The sequence below is a fragment of the Anoplopoma fimbria genome, chromosome 14 (genome assembly GCF_027596085.1).
Source record: "Anoplopoma fimbria isolate UVic2021 breed Golden Eagle Sablefish chromosome 14, Afim_UVic_2022, whole genome shotgun sequence".
In the NCBI taxonomy this organism is placed as follows: Eukaryota; Metazoa; Chordata; class Actinopteri; order Perciformes; family Anoplopomatidae; genus Anoplopoma; species Anoplopoma fimbria.
The window spans coordinates 19,929,761-19,951,991 of record NC_072462.1 but is presented as its reverse complement, the minus strand read 5'-3'; the positions used below and the strand labels follow the sequence as shown (position 1 = coordinate 19,951,991).

Here is a 22,231-nt window from a genome sequence, read left to right as displayed (position 1 = left end):
TTACCTCAGGACAGACCAACAGTGATCTGTGTCTGAAAGCCGACACCACTTCATTTTCATAAACCACAAACATGCTGCGAAAACAATTCATTTTGAATTGATTCTTGAGAATCAGTGGTGGTTTACAATAGCCTTTCTCCTCTTCTTTCCCATCCTCTTTACTCCCCATCATCTTCTCCTGTATATAATTATCATACCCTTCCTCCCCATCGACTTATCATCCTTCAATCCCTTCTTCATAGATTTCCCTCTCTTAAGCATCCTTGTCCCCCTCTGTCCTACCTTGAGGAAAGTGTCCAGTGATCCATTCTCCATGTATTCGGTGATGATCATCACCGGCTTGCCTGGGAAGCAAAATATGAGAAAATAACTTCTCTACAAAAATAGTAGCACATATTTATTTGTATTCTTTTCAGTTGATTCAACTATTCACAAAAATTACATTTAATTGTGCTATTACTATATTACTTATATAAATACATAAATAGTATGTCGGAACAAAGGTCATTTTAAAATGATTCAAAATAGTTCTAAAAGCACAACTGAGCTTTATTATTCACAGTTGGAGCTGTCGAAGCTAATCCAAACCTGACTGATGAAGAACAGCTGGGTCTGATGGATGTTGGAAAACAAACAGACTAAATACTGCTTATAGGCTGAAGAAATCAGGGCGTCTGACAAGTTGAGCTTGAGAGTCCCAGAAATCTTCACCATACAACTGGCATATGTGAAGTCGCAGTAGTTTACATTGTGATATATGTTCTAAATCCTGCAGGGCTCAAAACCAAAACCCAAAGTGTGCAAAGTCTGATTAGAAACAGACATGCTGATGACTCACTCTTGGTGACGACGCCCTCCAGACGGATGATATTTGGATGGTTAAACTGCCCCATGATCGACGCCTCCCACAGGAAGTCGCGTCTCTGCTGCTCGGTGTAGCCTGCTTTCAAGGTCTTAATGGCAACCTGGATCTCTCTTTTCCCGGGCAGCCTCAGCGGTCCGCTGCACACCTCGCCAAACTCCCCTGAGGCAAAAAGAGACAGAGCTTGACTGTGGCCTTAACATTTCAGCCCACCTTGATCTGCAAAAGTCTTGTCCAATGATGAAAAAAAACTTTAATAGCTGATGCATTTTTCTCTGTTTTTTAAAAAGTCCACCAATTGCAATCATTTTCTTATGTTGCTTTGGGTTGGAGTTGCAATACAACGAAATTTTGAATTCTGAATATCACAACAGATAGATACATAGAAACCAAAATAATTGTTGAACTGAAGTTAAGCTGCTGTACAGTTGGAAAGCTTGTAAGGCTCACAAATGTTGGAAATAGACATGGCTGTCAGCAGGACACAAACACCATTTATAGCCTCGCAAGCTGTCATTTTCTAGCAGTGGTGGGTTTAATTGAGTATGTGTGTGAGCATGCTTCTATACAATGACGCGCAAGATGAATGTGACATGTTTATGCAGGTTGAAGAAAACATGTCGCCAAATTGTAAAGGTAATGAAATTGTTACATTTTATACAACATGACACAATCATTACGGTTATTTCTGTACATTGCGTGCATTTTAATACATTGGGTTGGCTAACTCCGGGTACAAAAAGTGAAACCGATGCAGATGTGACTATGGCAATCCACGGGCAACTCCTCTAGTTGCAAAAATAAGTCTGGTTGTACAGAAGTCTATGAGAAAATGACCAACTTCTCAATTGATTTATTACCTCAGTAAACATTGTCAACAGTTTATGGTCTCAGTCTCTGGTTTCAAGTCATCTTCAATAGAGCATGATGTTGATTTAGTAAATGATGGTGCCATTTAAAGTAAAATAGACAATAAAGCAGGGTATGATTTAGGGCGTGGCTAACTTGTGATTTACTGGTTGCTACCACGGTCTTATGGTCACATGTCTTATTCAGTGTTCGGTTGTCCTTAGCGCTACCTTCTTTCATCACTTTTGGTTGCAAAAGAATGAAATAACGATGGCAAAAAAACAAGATGGAGACAGCTTAAATGCAGAACTATACAGTCCATGAATACAGCACTGTTTAAATTCAGCTGTTACAGGATGAGAGTATTTTTACCTAAGAATGCTTGACTGAACAGGTTCGCTTCAGAATGAACCATCATTTTTTCTGTGAGACATTATTGTCGCTGAAATGTGCCCGAAACTGTCGCCTCAGAATAAGAATGAGTGTAAGACTTTCACACACACACACACACACAAACACACACACAAACACACACACACACACACACACACACCTACACACAGGCACACAGAGTTGACTCACCAGCTCCGATGATCCTCTCTATGGAGATGAATGAAACATCAATCTCTTGGGCAAATTCGTGCACGGCCTGGTTGGGATCCTCATAGGTGAGGGGGTCAATGTAGGTGCGCACCCCCGGGAACTTGACTGCAGACACACACGCATGGCATCATTACCATTTAGATGTTTTTTTTTTACAATCACTAACATTTATCCAGGCTTGTACCCAGAAAGCATGCATGCATAATGTGAATTGTATTAAGGCTATTGCAGGCAATATCGCTAAGCAAGGAGCAGGATTACTTTACAACAATATTGAATGATTTAGTAGTACTGAGTAGTATCTTGATTTGTCAGTTTCTATATGTCTAAAACATGGTCTGTATTATCATAAAAGAATATATACTGTAATAAAAATTATATCCATATTCCATACCCCTGTATTCCTTTTAATATTGTTATGGATGGGATTCAGTACAAGCTCTGAACTTCTGGAGCCCTTATGATTATTCTACCTTTTATTAAAACACTTTAGTCTACCTTTTATTGAAAACTTTACTCCTACTCAATCTACTTACAAAAACTTACTCAAATACAACTAGAGAACAAAATATAATGATTCATCCCTTTAATTATCCCCGAAACAAGACACTCTTTAAGTTGCTTTGTGTAGGCATGGTAAGTAATTAACATTCATTTTAAATATGAATCAATGTGACCATGATGGCACACACTTTCTATTTTCCTGAGCTCTCCAGCGCTGATGAACACCGTCACTGTCGGCTGTGATGCCAGCAGATGGATGGCAGGATGCGATGCCAAAAATGTGGCCAAATATATTAAGCTGTCACAGCCTATAAATCATCATAGCTTTTGTGTGTCGTCTGCCAACACGGCTGCCATGGAGCTGGTCTGTAGCTGAGTCATTTAAAGAATAGATCCAAGGACAAAACATTGTCAACTATACACACACACACGACAAACTGAGAAAGTAGAGGTGTGTGTGTGGTTTTTTTTTGGGGGGGGGGGGCCCATTGGAGAGTTTGGCCAAACCTGTGTCAGCGGCCCTGTACACACACACACGTCTACGGTGATGAACAAACTCATACAGACATGCCCGCTGTCTGAACCCTCTACTGTACATGAAGTGGAAACGGTGGATGAACTTGCATACACAGAATGAATTTGGGCTTTGATAACTTACTGTGACCGTTGTGGAAGTGCATCTTCTCCTCTTCGGGATCCTGCTTTGCTTTACTGTAGCCGCACCGCCTGAGAGGGAGGACACACAAACACATCAAAGTCAATGTCATGCCACAGTTCTTATGTGTGCACATGTAACGACATTTAATATTGCTTTTTTTCAATGTAGAACACCTTTAAATATATTTGTATTATTGGTTCAAACTGATGACTTACAGGGGGTTTCAGTCATACAGTTCATGCATTTCCAATACATAGTACAGGATAGCATAAAAATGCTGTACGCCCTGATGCATTTTATCTACCGTAAATCTAAACAAAGAGCAAACAGTGGCATTTACACTCAGAGAGACGAAAAGGGTACCAGACAGAGATCCCAGCATTTTGTCCCGCCCAGCCAAACCTGTCAGCCTGTACAATACCATAAAAATGGCCCAGACACATAAAAGCAAATTCTGGCAACACACGGTACAATCACACTTGGATCTAACTGCAAGATAAGCTTTTTATTTCCTCCTAGGTTCTGCTAACTTACCTTTCTAGGTTTTCAAAAAATATTGCTGAAAACGGTGTAAACTTCCAGCCTTTTAGACATTAGCAAAGGACTGCAGTTTTCAAATAATACATTTTTCAAAGAAAGCCCTTGTCAACAGATCAATTCTGACTTCTGGCAGAGGAGAGAGAGCAGTCTCCAGCTTTTCGATAAAGGTTATGCACAAAATAAAGATTTTTTTATCAAGTTGCCCGAAGAACTGGCTGCGTCCAGATTATATCCTTCTCTCTTGCGTCTGCTTATCCCCTGATGTATAGGCCAAAATCGGTATTGAGTTTGTTGTGCGGATGCATATCTGTGTCTGTGTGTGTGCTCAAAGCTTCCCTATTTCAATATTTGGACAAGAAGCATCACAGATAATCAGAGATGACCCAGATTAAATGGGCCAGGAGGATTGATGTCTTGATTTTACACGCAAACACATTCTCAAACATATGACACTGACCGAATGGACACAGAGACACACTCACAATGGTCTATAGAGGTAAATGCCTTGATTCACTTTATGGTATTTGTAAAACCAAAACTCAACTGAAGATTTAAGATGCCTGAGTTTTCTGGAGTGTGAAGACAGACAGCCCACAACACACAAGGGTCATGTCCATAGGACAGCCAGGCTTGACTGGAGGGGTTTGATACGCGCAGCTGGATAGTCTGGGGGAGGGGAGTCTGTTTCTGTGCGTGCGTGTGTGTCTGTGCGTTTTGTAAATGTGTGTCCACCCGAGGCTGATTAGTTTGGCGGATCTGTTGAGTCAAGGGGGTTCGAGAACGCTCACGCCCAGCCAGCCCTCCAACGTCCTACATGTGTGCGTCTGTGTGTTAACTCATGCATACAGTACATGCATCCGTGAGTATGTGCGTGTGTCCACACATGTGTGCTGTGTCTATGCATGCGTGTGTAGTCTAGAGGGTCACACAGGCGGAGGGGAGAGGGAGGGGGGGATACAGCGGTTGGAGGGGGGTTGTGGCGCTTGTGTTCTAAATCCATCGCTGGAAGAAATTTGGCATTCCTCCATCTCTCCTCCCCCACACGAAACCAGGGCGATCCTCATCCCAGTTCGGCTAAATCGAAATCACCACTGTTTCCTTCCGATTTTCTATTTAATCCTTGAACATTACCAGAGCCCCCACTGTCTATCCATCTGATCATACTGTCCAATAACTACATGAATTCATACTCTGAGCCTCGTAAAACTGCCCTCAGCTCTATTAATTATGGTCCAGTTAAGGCATTTGGACACAATAGTTGTTAATTAAGTTAACTAGATACATGTCATAGTAAAATGTGATTTATGAAGATGGAAATGCAAAACAAAAATTCAAGAGTTCAATGGACTTTTGCAGACAAATAAAAGAGTTTGATGGACTAAGATCATATGAGGACAATAAACTGGATGTCTTCTCAACACTGCATACATTTACTCTGGCCAGTGATTACACGCTTTGCACGCTTCCCTTGCTATACACTATTTGTATTCATGTCACTTGTGTGTATGCATATGTGCAAATGAAATCAGAAGATTGGTTGTACCAATTACAAGACACCGTAAAGTAAAGGTCATATGAGACCGGAGGCTTGCAGATAGAACATTAAAGCAGTGTGTAATGTTAAACGCTGATGTTAAACAGACAAAAGTTGTGACCCCAGACTTGAGAAGATTCCACGGCTTGTCGCTGAAGCGATAACCTAAAACCCATAATCCTTCTGACCTATTACAAATCTCTAACCTCAAGCCATGTATCTAATCCCATAATTCTGCTCTGCAACACATAAATATCTGGGTCACAAATGAGATTTGATGTTGGTCATTTTTGTTCGTCAGCAATAGGACAGACAAGGATAAGGGGCTATCCTCTGACTAAGCTAACATTTATCCACATATTCAGAAATGTTCATGACAGCTGTGGTTTACAAAATGATAATAACTGTATTTAGAGGTGTCACGCTGAGCAGCCTCTTTCATCATAATGAATAAAATACGTCACAATGTCCTGTGCTTGTAAAATGTATTCGCCATCATTCCCTTGAAGTGAGCATATTTATTCCCATCATCTAACAATATCACTTGCTCCAAAGATGAGAGGATGAGTGGTGTCACTACAGACATTTATGTCAGCACAGGTAATAGCATTTAAATGTCCACTATTTTATAAAGTGAGATTTAAATGTCTATTTTGATAATAAAGCAGGTTTAGGCGCTGTGCCTTAAAATGAGCCTTCAGGACTTCCATAAGGTTTCAGTTTCACAACATTACAGTCACCAATCGGAGCAGACTGGGCTTTTTTTGTGAGGAGGGTTTCAAGAAACAGGCGCTAAAATGGAGTGCTTCAGACAGGGAAAATACTGAGAAAAATGAAGTGCTTTTTCAAAATGTATCGCGAGTATAAGTACAAGTATGAACCTGAAATTGAGCATGATATGTCTCCTTTAATGTGCTGCAGCTGTGCTAATCACCTGAGTTTTCGCAGGAGAAAGGTGCAAAGTGGTAAATAGACTATATTTATATTGCACCTTTCCAGCCTTTCCGACCACTCAAGGCACTTTACATTACATCTCAACATTCACCCATTCCCACACACATTCATACACTGATGGCAGAGGCCAGATGCCAACCTGCTTATCAGGGTCTAGTCTAAACACTCATTCACACCCACTCACACCTACTCACAGGAGCTGGAGATCAAACTGCCCATTTTAAGATCAGCAGTGGAGCCACAGCCGCCCATAAGATGAAAGAAAGGTGTGTGTGGTAATATATTGTAAGTGCATGTGCTCACACCTGCACACTTAGATCTTGCTTTCCTGGTTGTGTCTGTGTTCCTTCAGGTGTGTGTTTAGGACTTACCGTCCACTAAGCAGAAATCCAGCGACTACCGCCAGTAGGACCAGAGCCAACGTGATGGCCACCGCTACTATCGAAGCTTGAGCACGCTCACTGGTGGCGGTTACTGCCAAAGGAAAAGAGGTGGGTTTAGACACAAATAGTACGAAGACAAAGGCCCACCTGCCACCTGCTGTTCATGCAGCCTCCAAAAAAGATAGCAGGTGGGAGTCACGTACGAGCTGAAGTTGTATGCTGGAGCTCTCTGTCTCGGGTGTACTCACAGTAAGGGCTGGTCTGGAATTCAAAACGTCGGCTAAATGCGCCATAGCCTGCTGAGGTCCTGGCTCGCACCTGTAATGCAGCATATCCAAATATATCACATCTACAGTAAAAAGCACACATACTTTTTTTAAAATAAATATTCATATGTACTTTACATTTGACACTTTTATTCAACAACTTATTTCTAATTGCTTATTTACATCTTCTCATCTCATCTCAGACTTAAGTACTTTTTGCCCATTATTATTCATCAATGCCTTTTTCATTTATTAATTTTTTTAACCCATGTTTGACCTGGAAGATGTAGACTGAAGAGGGCTTCAGGCCTTCCACCACCATCTCAATCTCCTTGGATTTTATTATAGTGTAGCTGGAGTCCTGTTCCTGTGGGAGAGAGGGAGGAGGGTTGTTGTAATTCATTCACTTGTAATAGATATATTTTCATAGCCTTGATGATTATTTGTTGTTGCAGATATTGCACATGTCGGGCTTCCTGCCCGCACAAACAGCTTTGTGTTTGCATATTGTATATAGGTGAAAATGGGGCCGATCTATTCAACTATATTTAATATCTATATATCAGATACATTTTATACTGGAGTTCAATTTCCTGTTTAAAGTTTTGACCAATGTGTCGCTGCATTAAAAAGGTTAACAATTGATTTGCAATTCCTGTGTTACAGTTTGTTTTATAAAGGAAAGCAAGTAAAGCCTTTATGTGCCCTTACACATAAAAGAACGATCTCAGTCACTTCCACAATGTGAGGCATACAGCTTATTAATCAAACACTTGTATCAGCTCAGTACTTGGTATATGCCGATACCCAAAAGGTATCGGCATCAGGACTGAAAAAGACAGATCGGTTCATCCCTATAAGCTACCTGTAGTACGTGTGTGGGTGCGAGTGTGTGTAAGAGCATGGGTGCAAGGATCAGTTTCCCAACTGTAACCACATCAGGTTTAAACACAGCTAAATGCCCCCTCCATTAGCCAGAAGCCATTAGCTAACCACTGACCACAAACCCTGCTCTGCTCTCCTGTATGCCTTTATTCTGACCTTCCCAGAAAAGACGACAGCAGAGGACTAAAGAAAGAAAAGAGGAAGGGCACAGGAACAATGATCTGAATAGAAGTATCAAATTGCTGCCTCTACACAAATCCAACCTAAAGAGAGAGGGAAAAAAAGAGCTAAAGTTCCGTCACATGAAAGTCTTTTTGAGGCAAATGTTTTCTTAGAGGCCACATAAAAGACACTTCAAGCTAAATTGAATGTTTATTCAGCTGTATTTCTGAGGGCCTATTTGAACAATCTTTGTTGATACATTTCCGTAAATATAACAGATTGAATATATGGAGCACAGGGCTGATATGAGGCAAAGCTCCATTGGCGACAGGGGTCATTAGAGCAAATTCTCAAATGCATGCAATATAGACTTAGTTTGAAGACAAAGGTACTACAACAAACTTTAATTTTGTATTGATTTTGGCAGTACCTGTGGATAAAAGCTACTTGGAGCAGCAAGGTAAAGCTCTGCCCTTTACTAATCATAAAGCTAGATTGTTATTAATATATGATGAAAAGAATACATGTGGTATAATGTATATAAAATACATTTATGCATAATAGGCCATGCAAAATCTGTATATTCTGTATAATTAATAATATTCTGTATGTATTCTGTATAATGTGATCTGTAAAAAATACTCAGTAACCACAGGAAGCCCAAGGACAGCAGACAGATACACATAGCTTTGTATCAGGAGCAACGATCTTTTTACCTTTTCAAAATACTTGATCTCGTACTCCAGGATGATGCCGTTGGGGCGATCAGGCTCTGCCCAAGAAAGGGCGATGCTGCTCTTCCCCGTGATACCTTTTCTCACCACACTCACTGGGGACGGTGCTGCAAACACACACAGATAAAAAGACATAATCCAATTTCAGGAACAGCAGTACAAATCCAGCAGTTTAATATAAAGCATGCCAGTGCATGTTTTTATTAATTCTAGTATTTAACACGACTGACATTACATCCTAATGAACACAAGAGAAACGGTGCCAACGTTGTAAAATCGGTCAGGTACCATCAGCATCTATAAGACATCCCTCTTTTGAAGACACCTCATGCTTTGATGTTTACATGCACAAAGCTAGTTGTAATGCTTACTGCGACTTTTGTACGTTATTAAATATTAAGCTGAAGATGAAACATCAAAGAACAAAAAAAGAACAAAAATGATTTTAAACATGGTGGATGAAAAGAAGGGGTTTACTACATTAGAAACCACACGGTGATGTACACCGGTCTTTGCTGCCGTGTTATTCCTGTCATGCTGGGTGATTTTTTCAACATATTTCCCCCAGAGTTTCTACTCATGAATTCAAGTTTGTTAGTTACCAAAGTTCTTCTGCGGTTATTTGTCACTGTCCATTGAGCTTTATCTAAACTACTGAGATTAATTCTGTTTCCAAAGCAGCTCTGGCTCTGAAGAAAACATTTTTTTCTGCAATCTGGCAACAAGGTCCACCTGTGCCTAATTAAACTATCCCTTTATATCTTGCTATTCAGAAGCTTTTGGCAGAGTAGCCCATGAAGCCAACTATGACACTACACATCTGGCACACAGCTTTAAGTGTACCACTTTTGGCAGTCTGCAGATAACAGGAAAAAAACCTTCCTTTAAATTTGGGTTTGTTTTGGGCCCTTTGCCAAGTTTCAATTTCCATAATAAGATTGTTGGGAGTTTATTCTGTAAGTTCTGATGTCAAGTGAGCTCGGTTGTGTGCGTTCGCATCAATCGTGGAGCCATCCAGTTGTAACCTGAACTGTTGGCCCATCTCTCAGAGGGACAGTTGGAGAGTCTCTGACACATAAAGAGCTTTTCACCAAGCAAAATGCTCCCTCAGGCAACATCCTGATAATGTGTGTGTGTGTGTGTGTGTGTGTGTGTGTGTGTGTGTGTGTGTGTGTGTGTGTGTGTGTGTGTGTGTGTGTGTGTGTGTGTGTGTGTGTGTGTGTGTGTGTGTGTGTGTGTGTGCGTGTGCTTCTCCTGCAAATGCTAAACAGCGTTTTGGTTTCAATAGCCTCAGCGGAACTCTGCAGGGAATAAATCATTGCTACAAACACAGTAACTGTATCCTGAGTGGATGGTCGCACAGAAGTGTTATCTGCAACATCTTAAAAGCCTGAAACCAGAGACCCAATCACACACACTCAACGCTTAAATGGTATAAATGCTCGGATGCGATGATGAGAGAGAGGGCTTCTTTTCCCAGCAGCTTAGCGGGTAACAATACACCAAAGTTTAAGTTTAAATCCTCCAAAAATGGAGGCAGATTGCCGTTCTATATTTAATCAAAATAGGATTGAGGGTTGTGTGCAGATTGTAGAGCCCTCTGTTATACAAACTTTTGATATGGGGTTATAAAATAAAGTTGATGTGCCATTCCACTTATAAAAATATGTATAAATTTGACCTATGGCTGCTAAAATAATACCTTATTCTCTTTATATAAGTGATCATTTTTCAAATGCTTTTCCAAAAAATTAAATGTAAATAACGGTTGTCTTCAAATTGCTTGGTTTTCTTTGATTGCAAAACCAAAATGTTTTCGATTTACAGTGATAACCCCCCCTTCTCTCAGTAAAATACAGAGAGAATGGGCAAATACTACAGTTTTTGAAAATCTGGGACCAGCTGCTGGTTTGGATTGATTTTCTTGAAAATAACAATAATGCTGCATTTGGTATTTAATTGGCTGAATTTTCTGTTAATTGACTTATTAACTTTTAATTCCAGCATCAACTAAAAATCTAAATAAATTCCAGAAAGTCATGTTTTTTCTTATTTTAGTTTAGGAAAGTTTTCTCTGCATCTAACGCATAAGTTATTCTTTAATATAACGACAAACAGATCTAATTATCACATAATTTTGTCCTGTTCATTCTCAGGCCTAACTTTCCCTTTTCACCAAATACCAAACAGCACAGACGGACAACTTCCATATATAACACCCAAGGCAGCATTTTAGTCAGCAGAAGCTCCACAACATGACACCTTTTAGTGCCACAACTCAACGACTGAGACTAAACAAACAAGTGTTTTAAAACCTGACGGATTGGAGAAACGCCAGTGCAGAGACAGAGAGAGAGAGAGCTAATGGGAGGTGCTGGAATAGATGCAGGGGGTGCTAGAGGAGGAGGTGGAGGAAGAGGAGGAGGGTATGGAAGAAAAGCGAGAGGGTTGACAAAAAAGTGAGAGATTAGACATAAAGGGAGAGACATCGTGAAAGCGTGTAGACAGGGCCCCAGCAACACTTCCATTTTAGCAGCAAGGAAGACAAAGGAATCACACTCCCTGGGTTGAACACTTCCAGTGCCTGTTACATCTGCTAATGAGCACCTACAGTACCGTATCCCAGACCACAAATGAACTCTAAATGTCTGTGATGCTATTTTCTGTTTTTCAATCGAGCCGGAGCCTCCATTTCACACCGAGACAGGTCGAGAAAGCTATTCAGCGGACAAGATCAGCCCTCCAGTGTAACAACTCTGGCCTCAGATAAGAGCATAAGAACATAACCCTCTCAGACCGCTATCTGTCTGAAGCATCACCAAAATCAATACAGACCTTCAACTATCTGGTTTATTATCCTTTAACTACCCGCAGAGAATGACAGAAAGAGAGACCCTGACACAGAATGAAAGAGATATGGGAGACAAAGAGAGAGATGGTTTTATTAAGGTTGTAAAGCACCAAAGTTGCTCTCATCTTTTTTTTTTTTCTTATTTGCAATTTAACCACCTGCCTACTTGCTCTATCTCATCTCACTCTCATGTTTTTCATAAAACTGCAACAGTGACAGTCATTTGGCAGCTGCGAAAGTGATTGCTCAAACAACATATTGCAATGTTATCAGTTGCAACTGGTACATTTCAGTCAATCACGATTTCATAAAAGTCATAACTGGAAGTATAGGACGCCTTCTTGGTCTGACTATGAACTGTAACGTCCACAGACCTTTGCTGTCATTCCCCATCTATCTTCCTGTATTTTCTGTCATCTCTCTTCTGCCGTCTAACTAATAAAAGGCATAATTCATAGGACAATGTGTTTAAAAGAATACTGAATGTACAAACTCAACCAGGTGGAAGTCAATCTTCCTATGAAGTGAAAAGATAGAAATGTCATATGTTTAACGTAACAAAAAGCATAATATACTTTAACAGGAGATTGATTCCTTAAACTCAAAAGGAACAATATGAACCATGTGACCCCTGGCAGGCTTCTTTTCTAACCCTTCCTATGGCCAATCTCCTCTGCTCTGATCTTTGAAATGTCTCATCTGTCTTTGAAATGTCTCCCACTCCACTCCCTGTTTGGGAGAAAAAAATACCTAAAATGACATACCTACATTAAAATGGCCGCAGCTCCTGAGCCAAACTTACTATACGCAAACATAAGTTAAACCAAAGATCTGAGAATAAACTTCCTAGTAAAGTTTCTTGTGAAAGTACCAACACTTTCACACTCAAATTGAAGTGTGACTCTACAGGCAGATGTCCAAAAAGACCATTTGGAGACTCCAAATGTACAAGTGGTATCCAAATGTTATTCTGAGTCACTAAAAGTGATACATTTCAACAAGCAGAGCTAAAGTACACCCTGACTACCCCACTACTTTTATATCCATTATGATGACTAAAAACAAAAGTAAGACACATGGGCAGAGCACCAGGCTGTGCTCTTATTTTTTTACCACCCACAAGGTAATGCATCACGATTCATTTGATTAATAGGCAACAACAGCACAAACAATGTATGGGAGCATTTAGTGTGCGGTTACCACACAGTGCTCCCACACTGTGAACAACATGAAAAACTGGTCAGAAAGAAAAGGCATAATAGAGCTAGACTACCGCAGGAACTCATTATATGATCATCAAGCTTATCTGCTGACAAAAGACTGAATTGTCTGTGATTATTGGCGATTTATGGTCAATTAGATTATTTGTTCACATGATTTAGATACATGAATGACACATCCTCCTTGTGTAGAATGAACGGTGTATTCATTACTGCCAGTAAAACCTTTGCAGATTTATTCACAAGGCATGAAGAAACATCTAAAATATAGAAGCTTAGAAATGTTTGGTGATTTATTTTTATTATTGTAAGTAAATTCTCACAACCTAATAATGGCTTATAGTTAGCTACCTTATTAAAACTATGTATCAGTGTGAAAGGAAACATCAAAGCAAATATCTCAGTATTTTCATAATGTGTACACTCACTTAATGTCTACCCTCTCCTTTTCCCCACTTTCCCTCCTTCTATTTCCCTTTTCCTTTACCGCTTTTTTCAATCTCATCTTTTCTTTTCTTATCACAACCTCCCCATCATACCCACAGCTTCTTCCTCTACCTCCGTCCTGTTGTTCTGTCCTTCCCTACTGCCTTTCACCTCTCCTCCTCAGGAGTACCAACACTTTATTATTCAGCAGGGCTTCACAGGGACACTGTGAAATCACCTATTTCACAGATCCCTTATCGAGTGTGACACTTCCCACACATCAAACGGCAGATCCTCCGACTCCTTCTCCCCGTCTCTGTCTATCTGACTCCGTCTCTCAGTACTTCTGTCATGGTATCTTGTTTGTGCCTTTTTACCCTCACAAGCAGAAGCTCAGTCAAAAAACACAGATGTTTACAACACTGATCAAAGTCTCCATTGGGTAATTACATCTGTGATACAGATGCGAGGCAGGATGTTTAACTGCTCATTACAATTAATGCTTTAGTATTATTAAATGATTGAATGAACACGATTTTTCTGATTACTTTGGGAAATTACTTGAGAGCTTTAAAGGGACAGTTCACGCCAAAATCAAAATGCACATTTTCCCTCTTACCTGTAGTGCTATTTATCAATAATGATGGTTTTGGTGTGAGTTTCTTAGTTTTGGAGATATCGCGCGCAGACATCTCTGCCCTCTCTCCAATATAATAGTACTATATGGCACTCGGCTTTGGGCACTTAAAGAAATCTAAAAAAAAATATTTGAAAAATTAAACAGCAATGTGTCTTTCAAGAAACCATGACTTATTACCACAGTTCCTAGATGAAACTACTCAAAACAAGGTCTGTGGATTATGTTGACTAATCGGGTAATGATTTATGGAGAGAGATTTAGCATTGACACATAGCACTACAACTCTAGCGCCATAATGTCCCATTGCATTTAAAAAAGTTCAAATTGAAGAGTTCAATCTTGAGGGCTTGCACACCTTGACATCCCTGGTTTAATTAGTTGTAGCAAAACTTCTGGCAGCATCCGTCAATAATGCTGGATATGGTCAGTGGTGCAGTAGACTACAACCTTCCAACCACAACAGCTCCGTTAATTAATGTTATTCTATCGATCGCTGCACAAACTCAGCGGTGCTAGCGACTGCTTCTTACATTTATTGTGTCCCCGAATTAAAGCAAGTAAATCTATCTGACAGTTGACAGAAATAGAAAAACCTGCCTTTTCCTAGCCTGTACCACATCCATGCCAAAGAGCAGCACATTGTATCTGTCTGTGACTCTGCCAACCATGTGTCATCTAATCTAATGTAATCCCTAATCTCTATTTGGTCCAGTGTCTGGCTAACTCTAATCTAGCCGCAACTCCAATAAACTGAATGTGGATTCTGTAGTCTGGTGTAATCCAGTCAGTCTGCTGACAGGCACAATGACAGCACAGTTAGAGGGCCGTCGGTACTCTTGACAGTCAGACAACCATCTGCCCTCACTCGTTCTCTCTCCTACTGCTACTACTACTTCCTACAGTTACTCGACTGCCAATGAACCATTTGTTCAGAAAACAGGAACAAACACACTCCTTCAAAACTGTTCTTTTCTCTAGCCTTCCCTACAGATGGTAGCCTTGGGAAGGAGAGCATTAGTCTTGTATTTATCTCATTTCATTAAGCCATGTGCTACCCATTTCATTACAAGCAAATAAAATAAACTACACAGGCACATAGCACCCATAAACCTTAAAAAACACTCCCAAAGCCCATATGAATTTAATCTCCATTTAAAGGAAAGCCAGCAAAGCTTTCACTATTTACAGCTTTGGGGAGTAGTTGGACTCTTTCATTGTCTAATAATAGACTGGTCTTTTATGTTTGGCCACTTTTGCTGCTCACTTTAGTGTTATTCGTTTAGTGCCTTGCTCAAGCATATTTTTATAGTCACACAGCGTTTCTAAACTGCTCTGGCATTGCAGATAATGGAATATTCCCAGCAGCTACAAGTACAAAACATTATACCAGCTGAAGGTTGCTTTTTTGCTCAGAGTTGATGAATAAAAGTACTTCCCAGCATAAAAATATCATCAGCTAGATTCAGCATTTTTGATAGGCATGCAGAAACCCCCCCCCACCTGCTACCAAACTAGACACCCCATACACAAACAGCCTGCAAATCAAGAGCTTTCATTATGCCGCTGATTCCTGCAAAGATTGTTGATGGAATGCGCTGCCTTATTGAGGGGACCAAGCTGCTTTTTCAATGACAAATCTGAATGCAGAAACACACAAAAAAAGATTTCCACTGTGCAATGCTCCCTCATGCACTGCAAGGATGGCGCATGAGACAAAATTAACACAGCGACAGAATTGTTGGAAATATACTGTGATAATTTGATCATCTGGTGTCTTTGTTAGCAAACCAAGATATTTGAGCCAGGAATCCAACTAGCAGGTTGGTCTGTGGAAGTCTCAATAACGAGGTGCAAAGAAAAAAATGGTGATGATTTGCGTTGGGAAAAGTTTCTAAGTTTGAATACTGGGGTAAAAAACAAACAAAAAAAAACTGTGGTGCTGATTGGAGAACTCATGGGGAGGCTGTGATTGGCAAAAAATGTATTGACAGTTGTGACAGATCTGGCGCAACATACCTGCCTGATTGGTTGTCACATTGAGTGACACATACTGCTTGGCGTGGTCTTTGGCCAGCTCTGACACCCCGTTGACAGCCTCCAGCAGGAAGCTGTAGTTGGTGTGTGACTGCAGGTCGGCCACCATGACCGAGGTGTTTGACAGGCTGACCCGTCGTGGCAAGAAACGTACGTTGGGGCCGCATTCTTCCAAGCCCCTTCCATCTGGCAAGACCTGTCTGCACAGGATGTTGTAGCGCACATCCTTCCTGCCGCCGGTCTCCATGGGAACGGACCACTCCAGGAAGACGCTGGTCTCGTTGACATTGGAGATGGCGTTACGTGGAGCAGAGGGTGGGCCTGAGAGAGATGGAAAGAGAAGTTATAAAAGGGGTCACTACAGCAACATGACATCCAAGAACCCCCAAAATTTGAACATTAGTTATAAAATCCAACGTAAGCATGTGCAAATATAACTCCTCACGTGTGCAGGCCATATTGGGAGGGTCGGAGTCGATCTTATAGTATCCATCCTCACAACTGCAAGCAGTGGCTCCTGTCTGCTTGGCCAAGCTGTGGGGTGGACATTTACTGCAGGCCAAGGACTCCAGCAGCGAGCGGTAAAACCCCACTTTGCAGACTGAGAGGCGAGGAGGGGAGGGGGCGGATGCCATGGGATGTTCGGGGTTGGATAAAGATGAGATGAGATGATAAGAATAGACGTACAAATAGGAAAGGGAAAAGGGTCATGGGGAGAGAGGTAAAGAAAAAAAAGGAGAGAAAAAAGCAGGACAGCATGGTTAGTTCCTTTGAAAAAAAAAAAAAAAAAAGGAGGTCAGCATCGACAATTCCCTGGGTGGTTGTGTTTGTTTTAAGGTTTCTCATCAGAGATACAACTGTAGCTGCAGAGTTGAAATGAAAGGAAACGCATTCAACACATAGTTTTTGTTGTCACATCTTTAATTCATCTTTGTTCCTTTTAAAGTCTGATTCCTTCTCATTTCCCTCAGGGGGTTATTTCTTTTATCCAACATGAGCAACCCTGCTTTATTATCTTAACCAAAAAGAGATTATTCTTTTTTTCCTATTGTGGAGCTTCCCTTCTTATTCATAATCTTCAATTCAGTGACCATCACCTGGTTAGGAATCGTGCACATCTGCTGCACAATATTGCACCCATCCGGCCCCGTATGGGAAACATACACAAAGAAGCATTGAAACAGACATAATCTCTCTTCCTCCCACACAGAAATACACTCTGTTGATCTAAGTGGGGCAGGTAGACAGCGGGGTGACACACTCGGAATGTTAACACGGGAAAATACATCATCAACCTCTGTCGCCATGGCTGCGCCCCCAAGCCAACCAATCACCGACTTATCACAGCATCATTTTCCTCCTGATGTTGCTGTTGCACGGAGACGGATACAAATAAGGAATGTAATCATAATGGGGTATTAGACTGTCGATAAGCAGAGTTCTATACATTATTGCGACGATAGGTATTGTGTAGTCAATAACAGCTTTGAGTTGAATTTATTGATGAGGATAGGAGAACAGAGAGACGAGTCGAGGACAAAAGAGAGGAGATGTTACATCTATGTTCGTCCTCGAAGGGCGTAAAGGTTAGGAGCTGTTGTTTTCACCCGCCGTTTCTAAATGTGGTTGCTGTAAAGCTCATTCAGGCTGCAACTGGGATTAACAAATTCATAATTAAACTTCAGGTAAGAGGACAGGAGGATAATGATTAGGAGAGGAAAAAGTAGGTGAAAAGCAAATAAGACGAGGGAAGAGAGTGGTGGGAAGAGAGGAGATGAGACAAAGGAGGAGTGGGGCGGAAGGTTTGTGTCTTTGTGTGTGTCTGTGTGTGTGTGTGTGTGTGTGTGTGTGGGAGTGTTTCAGGCGTTAGGCGGCAATAGCTCTGATTCCCCTTGACGGAACCTTGGTCCACTGTCATGGAACATTAGGCCTGAAAAATTCCCCCTCTGCCCTGGATCGCTCTGTGTCTCGCCTCTGCTTCACATACATACACCATATATACACACACAGACACACACAAAAACACACACACAAGAAGCCTCTGTGTGGCCTTGTGTGTACGTGCGGATTGCTTTAGCATGTATGATGGCACACATACCCTAATTATGAGTTGATCGGCTCAAGACATTGCTTTTGAGGCATTCATGTGGCTGGCCTAGTTTCGAATGAGCAGATAATAATGCAGCTGGTGAAATAATTCATGCTCAACAAAGCACAGACAGTAATGTATGTCTTTAAGGTTTTATTTCATTCTGATGTGAAAAGATGGTCTAAATGCTTGATTTTGGCTGCCATTCAATTTGTGGTTAAAGGGATAAATGGATCCATAGTTATTAAATGTATGATTCTTATAGCAAGTCCATTTACTTCATCTCACTCCGTTGCAGCCTACTGATGTAGAACCTTATCACCTTCTTTGTGTGCGCTTGTGTGTGTGTGTGTGTGTGTGTGTGTGTGTGTGTGTGTGTGTGTGTGTGTGTGTGTGTGTGTGTGTGTGTGTGTGTGTGTGTGTGTGTGTGTGTGGAGGGCTGCGCCATTCAGGGCAGTAGGACACACCTGATCCTTTGTCTGCTTCAGCCCGTTGCCACGCACACATTTATGGTTGCATACAGATTTATTGCCATAGTCTGGTGTCTAGTTCTCCTTGACTTCATCCTCCAAACCCCCATGGCCAAATCAATAAAAAATGGGGTGGCAGCTCATTTCACAAAGACGGGTACACATTGCAGGCAGTGAAATAGACTTTAGAGTAGATAATAAGCAGAATGATAAAAAAATACTGACAGATGGAAAACCCTATGAACATATTCAGAATTTGAGATAGTATGGTCAGATATCATGCCAGTGTGCCTATGATTATAGTTATTCTTTTAACTCTTACCTCCTGGTGTGGCTATGCTGCACACCCTGAAGATCACCTGTCAATCAAACAGTATGCGTTGGGCACAGTGCGATACTTTGATGGCTCGTACTTGGATTTCCTGTTGATTAAGTTTTGAGTTTCTGTGGATTTGTTTTTGTTTGTTTTGTCAGCTGTCACTGTGGAGGATAACTTTTTAGTTTTTTAATTTTTTTATCCTGTTACACACTACACACACCTGTAACATATTGTATATTAGATATGTTCGATATCTGATCCCAGATTTTTCTCTGTAAAGGGATAAAAAGGGTCAACATGAAACTGCATTTGTTTGCTAAACAATGTTACTGCTGAAGAGACAGCCTGATAAATGCAGACATTTGCATAGAAAAATAGACATTTGCTGATAATGTGGTGTCAAAGATTATATGATGCGTTTTGATTAAATTAAAATAATGCATTCATTTCCCCTGGAAGTTGCAAATGATTATGAGAATGATATAAACATTTGCAATTAAAATGTGCAAATTGGTGTGAAAAAAAAACGACCATTGCATGCCACTTTAATGAAAGTCAATTCCAATTGACTAAAACGAGCCAACAGTGTAGATGTTAAGGTATTTATTATCATTAATTCTAGCTCATTTCCATTTAGGGTAAATAGATTATCCATGCTTGACAGGAAAAGAGAACACAGAACGTGTGGAAATGAGCTGCAAGCCTGCATTGTGAGACGTGACATGGCAATATGAGCTGGAATGACAACATAGATATATCATGCTCCATTTTTGACTGTTTTCATTTAATTATGTGTCTAAGGATTTACCACCCACAGGCAAAAGGGGGCATAAAGGTCAGGGCAGCAAGCTGAGGGCTGAAAGTTGGATAAAGCGATTAAAATGCCACCATGCATGCATGTTCGGTGTGGAATCTGAGAGCTGAAGGGTAGCCATACAGTCCATGGTGTGGCTGTCAGAAAAGAGCGAAAAAAAAAAACTACATTCATCTTGAGCCATCATCACGTCTAAATTTCCATATGTCCAATGCTTTTGTCCCTGACTAAATACCTGCAAAACTAATGACCTTTCCCATCAGTCTCAGCTTAGTGCTTCATCATTGGCAAAATGTTCCCACGCTTAATCAAGAAGTGAGCACAGTCTTGTTTAAAGATCAAACATGAACTTTGATCTATAACCCTAAAAAAAATACATATATGGAGCACATATTGCCAACTGGGATCTCTTGATGGAGAATTCCCAGAAGTTGTGTATGTTTTTAGTAAAAAGGCAAATGAGGTACAGATTTCCAGAGTCTTTAAAAAAAAAAGACCAGTACCATACATTTCAACTCTCAAACCCACACAGTTTTACTCGCTTAATATATGTTGTTTTTTTGTTGTTTACTCTGAAATCATCTATTTTCTTTACTTAATTTAATCATCTCTTCATTATACATCCTGTTAGATTTCCCAGCATGAAACGTCTCCAGATGAAAGGAAAGGCTTAGATCTTTGGATGAGGTGCTTTACTTGTTTAAGTGTCTTAAAGGGACACACCCTCTCACGCATGCATCTTTATATCCGAGCACACACAGAAAGGCACACACTTGCTGTGGTGAGATTAGTTATGGTCATGGGCGGCTGACTGGAATGGCTCATTCCTCATTGAGAATGCAATGTGAATAGACGGCGTTGGTGGTATTAATGTGTGTGTGTGTGTGTGTGTGTGTGTGTGTGTGTGTGTGTGTGTGTGTGTGTGTGTGTGTGTGTGTGCGTGCGTTGCCCTTGGGCAAGCTGTCTTTCTGATGCCACGCAGCTCTTAATGCACAGCACAAAGGGTAATAGGTAATTAATATGCAACACACACTAATGTGCCTGCATGCATTTGTGTGTGTGCAAGGTTAATACGTAATTAATATGCATCACACACTGGCATCCCAGGCAATTAAGGATCCAGCGGTGTCCGTTGACGCTTCTTAACGAGCGTCCACTTTAATTGGAAACATTTCATTGTAAACATGTTGATTTATATGACTGGCTGTCATTTGGTGGGATTAGAGGGAGTAAGCGATTAAGGCAGAGGGAGAGGGAGATACTCGAAAAAGGGGGGAGGGGGGAATAGAACAGAAGTTAAAGTTAAGGGCCACATACTGTGTATCAACAGAACGTTGGATTTATATTCATTTATATGGGGTGAAGACACAGCAAAGATGCAAAGATGAAAATAAAGACCTAAAACTGAAATATAATTAAAGAATAATTGGATCAAACAGTAGTATTCACCAACCTTCTGAAGACATTTATAGTGTAATTTGGGTAGTAAGAAAACTAAATTGTAGAAAATAGAAAGTAGAAAATGGTCTGCAGGGATGGACATAGAACAAAAGTAGCAGTTTCTACATTACACAATTCATGCTTTCAAAGTTCAGACGGAAAGGGCACTCATAGTATTGAAGTACATATTATTTATGCATTTTTACATGATATATTGCATATTTTTAGATTGTTACTCAGCAATAGCATGCACGCAGCATTTTAGTGTTAAGCTTGTTAAAGTGGCGCCAATTTTAACTATGTGGTCGGGTAGTTCAATCCACAGTAATGCATCATATCATAAGGTTGTCGAATGTTGTGGATAGAGATTCTGTAAATTAAGTGCAGCTATAGTTTGTCGAGTAAAAAGCGCAATATTTTGGTGACATTAAGTGGATTAGAAGTATTCGTGGCATTAAATGGACATGTTTAAGGAAGGTGCACGTATTTCAAAATCATATCTAATTGCACAAATTGTATTTCAAATATTCGAACTGTGGGTTACATTCCACCACAGAATACCAAACATAGCTTTAGGTCAGACAAAATACGAACAACAAGCCAAATGTCTCACACTATTTATGGAACGTGACATGGACTCACATTTCCATCTTTCCTGTCACTCTTCCAACTGTAAACAGATCCAGCAGGATTGGTATGAAAGTAAACTTTGACAGAAGAAACACAAAAAAATGGTAAGGCTGAGTTTCAACACAAAGCCCATGTGGTTAACAGATACTATTGTGAACTAATAAATCAGGCAGGGAAACAGTAAATATCCTGTTCCTGCATTTGTCCCACAGCGAGCTACTGGCCTGAAGGAACATAAACACACCATGTGTGTGCGTGTCTATTTATGTGTGTTTGCATGAATGATAGTGTCAGACCTCCATGCATTATTGTTGCATTACTGTCTTTGTGCGAATGTGTGCATGTGTGTGTGCAGATGCACACT

At 40.6% G+C, this 22,231-nt stretch overlaps 1 protein-coding gene across 2 annotated transcripts in view; it reads right to left on the bottom strand.

The window, feature by feature from the left end:
• The window catches only part of LOC129102490 (ephrin type-A receptor 5), a 57,295-nt gene that overhangs the window by 11,585 nt on the left and 23,479 nt on the right, over positions 1 to 22,231 (bottom strand). Inside the window, exons 4-14 of one of the 2 annotated variants that reach the window (XM_054612666.1) lie at positions 16,551 to 16,706; positions 16,088 to 16,426; positions 8,917 to 9,041; positions 7,431 to 7,520; positions 7,136 to 7,205; positions 7,042 to 7,044; positions 6,876 to 6,978; positions 3,477 to 3,544; positions 2,294 to 2,419; positions 839 to 1,024; positions 283 to 344 (exon numbers count right to left, since the gene is read on the bottom strand). In XM_054612666.1, coding sequence (XP_054468641.1) covers positions 283 to 344; positions 839 to 1,024; positions 2,294 to 2,419; positions 3,477 to 3,544; positions 6,876 to 6,978; positions 7,042 to 7,044; positions 7,136 to 7,205; positions 7,431 to 7,520; positions 8,917 to 9,041; positions 16,088 to 16,426; positions 16,551 to 16,706 — 1,328 coding nt within the window. The remainder of the gene's footprint in view (positions 1 to 282; positions 345 to 838; positions 1,025 to 2,293; positions 2,420 to 3,476; positions 3,545 to 6,875; positions 6,979 to 7,041; positions 7,045 to 7,135; positions 7,206 to 7,430; positions 7,521 to 8,916; positions 9,042 to 16,087; positions 16,427 to 16,550; positions 16,707 to 22,231) is intronic. The other variant, XM_054612665.1, reaches the window with a different exon arrangement.